The sequence below is a fragment of the Rhinichthys klamathensis genome, unplaced genomic scaffold, assembly GCF_029890125.1.
Source record: "Rhinichthys klamathensis goyatoka isolate OS25496 unplaced genomic scaffold, OSU_Roscu_1.1 h1tg000271l_1, whole genome shotgun sequence".
Lineage (NCBI taxonomy): Eukaryota > Metazoa > Chordata > Actinopteri > Cypriniformes > Leuciscidae > Rhinichthys > Rhinichthys klamathensis.
This window is the reverse complement of record NW_026606791.1, coordinates 1,493,040-1,501,071: the sequence shown is the minus strand read 5'-3', so window position 1 is coordinate 1,501,071 and position 8,032 is coordinate 1,493,040. Positions and strand designations below refer to the sequence as shown.

Below are 8,032 nucleotides of genomic sequence, written 5' to 3'. Positions count from 1 at the left end.
CATTTGACAAATAAACATTTATAAACTATATTTAAATAGCAAAAAAAAAGAAAGAAAAAAAAAGATATATGGTCCTCTGTTATTCACAAAAAATAAATTGTTACCATGAAAAGGCTGAAAACTGTATGTTTGGTGGTGTTTCGCTCCCCCATGTGGGCGGGGTTATTGAATGCTTTGTATTGATTGGTTCCGATTCGACCAATGACAGCTCAGCGGGAGAAGCGACTACACACACACATTTTCAATTTGAAATCCAAACGGCTACGAAAGATTATTGCGCTGGGGTGTGTTTCCAGTCATTGTAATTACTAGATCGGTTTATAAAAGGTTAGTGGTTTTTAAAAATATATACCTCAACCGTAAGTTTGATAGTTTATATATTAGTCTTTATGTGGATTTGAAGATATATAGAAATTAATTGTATAAATATGTGCGGTGTTTTGTAAAGTTACGCGAATGACGTCGGCTAGGTTGCGATGTTTTTAGCCACTGTTTGTTTTCGTTAATTCACATTAAACATTTTTATAAGTAATTTGTAGTTTGCTGATTTCATCTTTTATTGTATACGTTTACCTTGCTGACTAACGTTAATTAACCCTTTTAATGTTTTGGGCTTTGTATTTATTTTGTGCTTGACTTCAAGAAGAGCTGAACAAGATCCATGAGCAAAGAGGTGAGATTATAAACATGCAAATAGGATATACATGCTCAACAAGTTCAAATCAACATGCATGCATAAGGAGCCCAACCTACTTGTTCAGTTTAAACGATATGAAGTATTATGCACTACTAACATACATCAGCAGTTTAGTTTTGAAAGCATTATTCCTAAACTACATCTCCTTTGTTTTGGTTTTCAAGTCTCTGAAATAGCTCTGCTGTCATGTGTACCTTTTGAAAGTCTGTTCATGTCATTCTCTTGGTTGTTTTGCAGACTGCAATATCCCGTCTCCCTGTAATGTCTGGGAAACGGGCTCACACCAGCAACACGGATGGGGAGTACCAACAGCCTGCGCAAGTGAGTTTGTAGTTCATTCAGATTTCACATCATTCAACACAAATTCTCACTTTTGGGTGGGAATCCATATTTGAATATATTTAATGATAACCATCCTAATTTGTTGCAGAAAAAGATGCGTAAGGTTGACGCCGAGCCGTCTCAGAGGTTCAGACCTGCAGCAAGTGTTGCGCCCCCGAGACGGCCTTTGCCAGTCAAAGCTCTTGGTAAGTTATATTCAAATTTAATTTTTTTAGTTTTAGCTTTTGGGTTCTATTTGGCTAAAATAGCGTGCTGTCTCTCTTCTTTCAGCCAAACCTATTCGTCCGACTGGAGCCGCAACAGTGGCTGTTGCCCCCTCAAGAGGTATTGCAAGACATGTAGCTTTTAGGGAGATCCTTTAAAGTCAGCATGAAATCAAAATGACTTTTTTATGGAATATAGCAGTATTTATTTGAAATTATTTTATTATCTTTTTAAATTCATATGCCCTTCTAATCTTTAATCAAAATTACTCATGGCATCTTTTCTGATGATGTGTTTACTGGCACGAGGGCGGGGCAACCTGTCACTCACATGAGATCACAGCATTAGTAAACAACGATCCAATCAATTCCCCATGGACAAAATCAAGTCCCGCCCTACTTTTTTTTTCTTTTTTTTCGAGAAGCCATTTCACTGAAATCTACAGCACAATAGGGAAGAAAAGACAGCTTCCATTTCATTCCGACTTTAACTAGTCATAAGCACAAACACACACACAAAAACTTGCATAACACTACTAAAACCAGGTGATTAGTACAAAAATATGGGTCAAACTATTCACCTGTCTTTATGTCCATTTGTATATCAATGAACTTGGATATTATAGTTTTAAAGAAATATCAGAAGTTGGAATATGTCAACATAACTTAAATTTAGTCTTTCCATCAAGGTGACCAGAGAAGACCAGTTGCAGCAGTTGCTAAAGGTAATATAACGTGTGTGTTTGTATGGGTTAAAATATTTTCCTATGTTTTCATTTGTAAATATGTTTGAATTTACAAAACTTTAACATAACACAAGACTACTATTGGTTCATTTATCCACTTTCAGCAACTGCAGGTTCAAGTCTGTCACGAAGGCCAGGATGGGACCTGAAGGGTAAAGTCAGTGATATGGAGACTAAAGTCCAGAGCTACCAGAGCAAAGTAAAATCTGTAAATCAGGAAAACGAGTGTCTCAAAGAGTCAATAAACAAAGCCCAAAAGTGTAAGGCTGAAATCGAAGAGGAGAATATTGGTCTCAAAAAGCATCTCAGGTAAGTGTAAAAAATAACTCCATAACAAATCAGAACCTGGTGGCCCTTCATTTATTTGTCCGATAATATTCCTGATTCTGTTGTAGGGATTGTGAAGAGGAGCTGGTAAAGCTGGCTACTGTGAAAGATGACCTGGCACAAGCCTCTAAAGAGAGAGATGGACTTAAGAAAGACCTCAGCAAGCTAACCGAGGACCATAAGGTTTTGGAAGGGCTCAGGGATCATTTGGAGTCTGAGCTGCGCAATGTACAGGTATACATCTACACGGCCCCATTTAACCCTGGTGTTCATATCTGTCTCAAGGGATCTGACACTTATCAAACTGTAACATCCTTGTGTTTTTCCTCAGACTCAGCTCTCCATTCAGACCTCTGCACTGGGGCGGTGTCAAGACAGTTTGAAGGAGAGCCAAGAACTGGTCAGGAACCTTGAGGAAACAGTGGCCCGTCAACGAGAAGAGCTCCACTCTGGAGAAATGGAGCGAAGGAAACTCCACAATACCATTCAAGAGCTCAAGGTAAGCTGTGATGAAGACCTATGTGTGTTGTTGTTGTTTTGTATGACATTAAGTGATAGATCCTATCCATACATGACCGAAATGCATTCTGTTGTTTGCTTAGTTTCAATTTGTCACATTGTCTGTGTCTGAAATCACATACTCTCTGAGTAGGTACTTCTTTTGAATAAGTAATTACTTCACCATTTGACCTATAAGTGTCAGTTGTCACTTCTCTGCCATGCACAAATCCTCTACCCTCTTGGGGTAGTAAAGTGTCCATCTCACCAGAAGTAGTAGGTCTTTAGTTTTGCCTGCTCTTATGAGTACTGTGACTTGAGACAAACTGCTCATCACACTGTTTATTGCGTACTGTATCGTAGGGAAGTATGCGATTTTGGATCCAGCCATTATACTGGGCAGCTTTGCACTGTCAGATGTCATTGGTCCAAAATCCCACTAATATTTTCAAGTATTTAGTCATGTTGTATGTGCATATATGCATTCATTAATCACACTTTATTTTTTTTAGGGCAACATCCGAGTGTTTTGTAGAGTCCGCCCATTGCTGACTGGCAATCAGTCTGATATTCTGCACATCCAGCTGCCGGCCCACGACAATAAGGCTCTGACGCTTGCCAAAATGGAAGAGGTAAATTCTTCTCATCATGCTTCTGGTTTTATGGATGTTTCTTCTTTGTATAACCTAAAGCAGGGGTTCTCAACACTGGCCATCGAGGTCCACTTTCCTGCAGAGTTTAGCTCCAACCCTAATCAAACACAACTGAACAAGTTAATCAAGGTCTTCAGGATTACTGTAAAGTTACAGACGGGTGAGTTATGTCAAGGCTGGAGCAAAACTCTGCAGGAAATTGGGATCAGAGTTGAGAACCACTGACTCAAAGTATGTGACAAAGAACCCCTCTGATTTTCCACTTCTCTTTCTCAGTCGCACACAGGTCGCACTGCTGACACACACAAGAACTACAACTTCAGCTTCGACCGCGTGTTTGGGCCGCGTTCCTCACAGTGTGAGGTTTTCGAAGAGATTTCCCTTCTGGTGCAGTCTGCTCTGGATGGGTACAACGTTTGCTGCTTTGCTTATGGGCAAACTGGCAGCGGGAAGACCTTTACTATGGAAGGGGGCAATCTGGAGGATTTGTCGGGGGTCATCCCACGTGCTGTCCAGCAAATCTTTAAGTCTGCCAAAGCACTCCAAGAGCAAGGGTGGCAGGTAAGGGCTACATAGAATTTCATCTGTTGTCCAAAAGAGGTTACCGTATTTTCCGCACTATAAGGCGCACTTAAAAGCCTTTAATTTTCTCAAAAAACGACAGTGCGCCTTATAATCCGGAGCGCCTTATATATGGATCAATTGGTTAATAACGCTCCGCGTTATTAAATTCGCCCGCGAACTCGCGCTCGTGTCCATCTTATGGCCGCTCTGTCAGACTGTCACACGGCCAGTTCAACCTCGTATAAACCAGGTTATGTGTGTAAGTCACTCAAGAGCACTCACTCTTACTAAACAGACACACGAACAGACAAACTGTCCCCGGCGCTGCTCGCAATGTATGTCGCGAGCCCTCTGAACATTTGAGTGATCTGATAGTAAGCGTGCTTGCTCGTGAGCGAGCTCGCGACATACATTCACAATCTGACCGGTAGTGCTTAGATACGGCGGCTCGCTGACAGCGATGGCACGCTGTTTCATATATGACGCCCCGGTTACCTTGAACGGGGAACGTTTTCTGAGAGCTTTGTAGCGAGTGCCCGGCGCCGGAGGCGAGGCGTTTATTAATAAGCGTGAGCGCGCTGGGGCGGGCACGCAACTTACATTCGCAGCCTCGCGCTCGTGTCCATCTTATGGCCGCTCTGTCAGACTGTCACACGGCCAGTTCAACCTCGTATAAATCAGGTTATGTGTGAAAGTCGCGTGCCCGCTCACGAGCGCTCACTCTTACTAACAGACACACGAACAGACACACTGTCCCCGGCGCTGCTCGCGCGTCACAGAATGTTCATAAAGCGCTCCCCGTTCACAGTAACCGGGTCGTCTCATTCAAAACAGCCAGCTGTTGCTGTCAGCGAGCCGCCGCACATGAATACTCATATGAGTCAGGCTGCGAATGTAAGTTACGTGCCCGCCCCAGCGCGCTCACGCTTATTAATAAACGCCTCGGCTCCGGCGCCGCGCACTCGCTACAAAGCTCTCAGAAAACGTTCCCCGTTCAAGGTAACCGGGGCGTCATATATGAAACAGTGTGCCATCGCTGTCAGCGAGCCGCCGTATCTAAGCACTACCGGTCAGATTGTGAAAGTATGTCGCGAGCTCGCTCACGAGCAAGCGCGCTTACTATCAGATCACTCAAATGTTCAGAGGGCTCGCGACATACATTCGATATATATGTCGTACATATATTCCCTTTAGCACATCTAGTGGATGCATAACGCAAACCCAGTCAAACGTTTGACTGCAGTATCTTATGCGCCTTATAATCCGGTGCGCCCTATATATGAATTTTTTTCTAAAATAGCTCATTCATTGAAGGTGCGCCTTATAATCCGGTGCGCCTTATAGTGCGGAAAATACGGTAAATATGTTGTGATGTATCTTTTCAGGGCATCCCTCATCATGGTTTGTTTATTAATGGGGTGTTCTTGGGTTGGTATTTTTAGTACACCTTCACCGCCAGCTTTGTGGAGATCTACAATGAGACACTTCGAGATCTTCTCTTCAAGGGAAAACCAAACAAGAGACCTGAACATGAGATCAGGAAGATCTCCAACAATGAGATCACAGTTACCAACCTAACCTACCAAAAAGTTAACAATGAGGATGAGGTACTGCTCGTTTAAAGCGCATTGTTTATTATAAATGATTTATCAGTGCACATTAGTATTTTATAAAAAAAAATGTATGTGTCTTCCTCCTTTCATTCGATAAGCAGTTTAACTTTGACACAAAAGGAAAGAAAAGATGGTCACAATTTCCTGCTATAAATTTTCTCCCTAAAGCTTTGTTAAAATTCGTAGTAATCCCAGTTATAATTGATTTGTTTATATTGTTTCATACATGCTCTTTGCAGTTTATTAATGTGCCTCTTTCTTTCCTCACGTCTCAGGTGCAGAACTTGATCATGTTGGCAAACCAGAACCGGTCCACTGCCCGCACAGGCATGAACGATCACTCGTCACGTTCTCACTCGGTGTTCCAGCTAGACATAGAGGGGGAGAACTCTGCTCGAGACTCCAAGTGCAAGTGTAAGAGTCACATACTACCTTCTCTTCTTAAAGGGGTGTAGATGTCCAATTTAGGGTAGTCTTCATGTGTAATGAGTTTGTCAAAGTCAGATATGATATTTCACATTGATGCCTGATTTTAACTGTATTGATTTGCTTTTCAGCCACGCTGTGTCTAGTGGATTTGGCCGGCAGTGAGAGAGTACAGAAGAGTCAGTCTCAAGGAGAACGTTTCAAGGAAATGACTTCCATCAACTCTTCCCTCACCAACCTGGGAATTGTGATCGCTGCTTTGGCCAACAAGGTACATTTTTAGCTAAATATATGGAACCTAATGCTGAGCTATTGGGGAATTGAACACTCTTATCTCACTTAAGGCCCGTTCACACGAAGAACTATAATGATAAAGATATTATTCTAAGCACGTGCTTTTCTGTCACTTTAAATGCTCGAGCTTGTTACTGCAGGATGGATTCTGATAGGCTGTTGATGTTTTTATCATTCATCAGCTGGATAAAATCATTCTGAAAGTGATTCTAAAAATACTGTTTCTCTGTTCCATTATCGTTATAGTTGTGGTGTGAACTCTGCTATTCTTTAATATTGAGAACGATTTTAGAACTGTTTCAAACAGATTCTCTCTCTCTATCTATCTATCATCATCCTTTGTATAAACGGGCCTTTAGTATATAAAACTTATTTTCAAAACTAGTTTTCTAAAATTCGTGGTGCATTATTAGATGTAGAAAATGTCTTCAGTTAAAAAAAAAAGTTTACTTGCTGTGCAATAATGATTTCACGCACTCAATTTCTTACTCAACTTTTCAGGAGAGCTTTGTTCCCTACCGTAACTCAAAGCTCACGTACCTCCTCCAGAACTGCCTCGGAGGCAACAGCAAAACGTAAGCAAAATGCTCAAGTACATGTTTTATTGCCTGTGTTGTAGTTTTCTTTGAGTTTTTGCTGAATATAATTCTTTCATTGTTGTTTAAAGGAACATTTGACTTATTTCTTTACCTCTGTACAGTTTGATGTTTGTGAATATATCACCTGAGGAAGAGAGTTTCAGTGAATCGCTGAATTCTCTGCGCTTTGCCAGCAAGGTGAGTGATCTTATGTGATCACATGTAAGTGTTTTATTTTATGAGAATATAGAACACAAGTCTATAACTCATGCTTGCTGTGTTGCAGGTGAACGACTGTGTCATCGGAACAGCCTCAGCCAATCGGAAGTAGTTTAGCTGAGTTCATTTCTGAACATCCACTGGTCATTTTTAAATGTTTCAAACTTCAGCTATTTTATGTTTATCCTAATCTCTCCTGTCTTTTGCATCTTTTTATATTTCTGTAATGCAATTTATATTTTTGTGATGCATTTTAATGTACAATCTTACTAGCAGACAATTATTTTTATTGTTGTTTTACAACCATTAAATGCATATTGTGCTTCAGAGAGATCAATAAATTTTCCATTTTGGCCAAATGGAAGTGCAGTTGTGAGCCTGAATATGATGCCAAGTGGACAAAGTTTGGACAATTTTGTTCTTTGGAAAGCTTAATTTGCTTGCTGTGAAAATACAAAGGAGTTGTTTCCCTTACAAACTAATTACCATAGTAAACATGGTTTGTCAAAATACTTGTTACTATAATAAAACAGGTAATTTAGCCACTGTTATCATAAGAAATAAAATTTCACAGGCTGTCAATGTTTGAAAGTGATTCAATGTTATACTATAAGGGTGATTTTGATAAAACAACAACAATAATATTAAGAGCCACTGTTGATAGTACCAATAATGATTTCTGAAGGATCACGTGACACCGAAGATTGGAGTAATGGCTGCTGAGAATTCAGTTTTGCATGAATAAATTATAAAAATATGCGAGTAGAAAAGCTTTTGAATTGTATCTTTTCCTTCCACACAATTAAACGTAATATACATGGAGAAAATAGCAAAAGTTTATTGACTAGGAATCTGAAGCGAAAAATAAACTA

General features: G+C 40.5%; 1 protein-coding gene across 1 annotated transcript; it reads left to right on the top strand.

Annotated features, from left to right (window-relative positions):
- Nucleotides 1-204: 204 nt before the first annotated feature.
- kifc1 (kinesin family member C1) lies at nucleotides 205-7,519 on the top strand. Its single transcript, XM_056268394.1, has 17 exons — nucleotides 205-327; nucleotides 647-673; nucleotides 935-1,018; nucleotides 1,128-1,224; nucleotides 1,310-1,363; nucleotides 1,932-1,967; nucleotides 2,093-2,297; nucleotides 2,384-2,549; nucleotides 2,647-2,814; nucleotides 3,326-3,445; nucleotides 3,743-4,027; nucleotides 5,473-5,637; nucleotides 5,919-6,057; nucleotides 6,201-6,340; nucleotides 6,865-6,938; nucleotides 7,064-7,139; nucleotides 7,228-7,519. The coding sequence occupies exons 2-17, from the start codon at nucleotides 662-664 to the stop codon at nucleotides 7,270-7,272; spliced, it is 1,866 nt and encodes a 621-aa protein (XP_056124369.1). The 5' UTR covers nucleotides 205-327; nucleotides 647-661; the 3' UTR covers nucleotides 7,273-7,519.
- Nucleotides 7,520-8,032: the final 513 nt, after the last annotated feature.

Coding starts and splice junctions, on each gene's coding strand:
- kifc1 (XM_056268394.1), top strand. Junction 4,028..5,472: donor TCCAAGAGCAAGGGTGGCAG/GTAAGGGCTACA, acceptor TGGTATTTTTAG/TACACCTTCACCGCCAGCTT. Junction 6,939..7,063: donor CTCGGAGGCAACAGCAAAAC/GTAAGCAAAATG, acceptor ACCTCTGTACAG/TTTGATGTTTGTGAATATAT.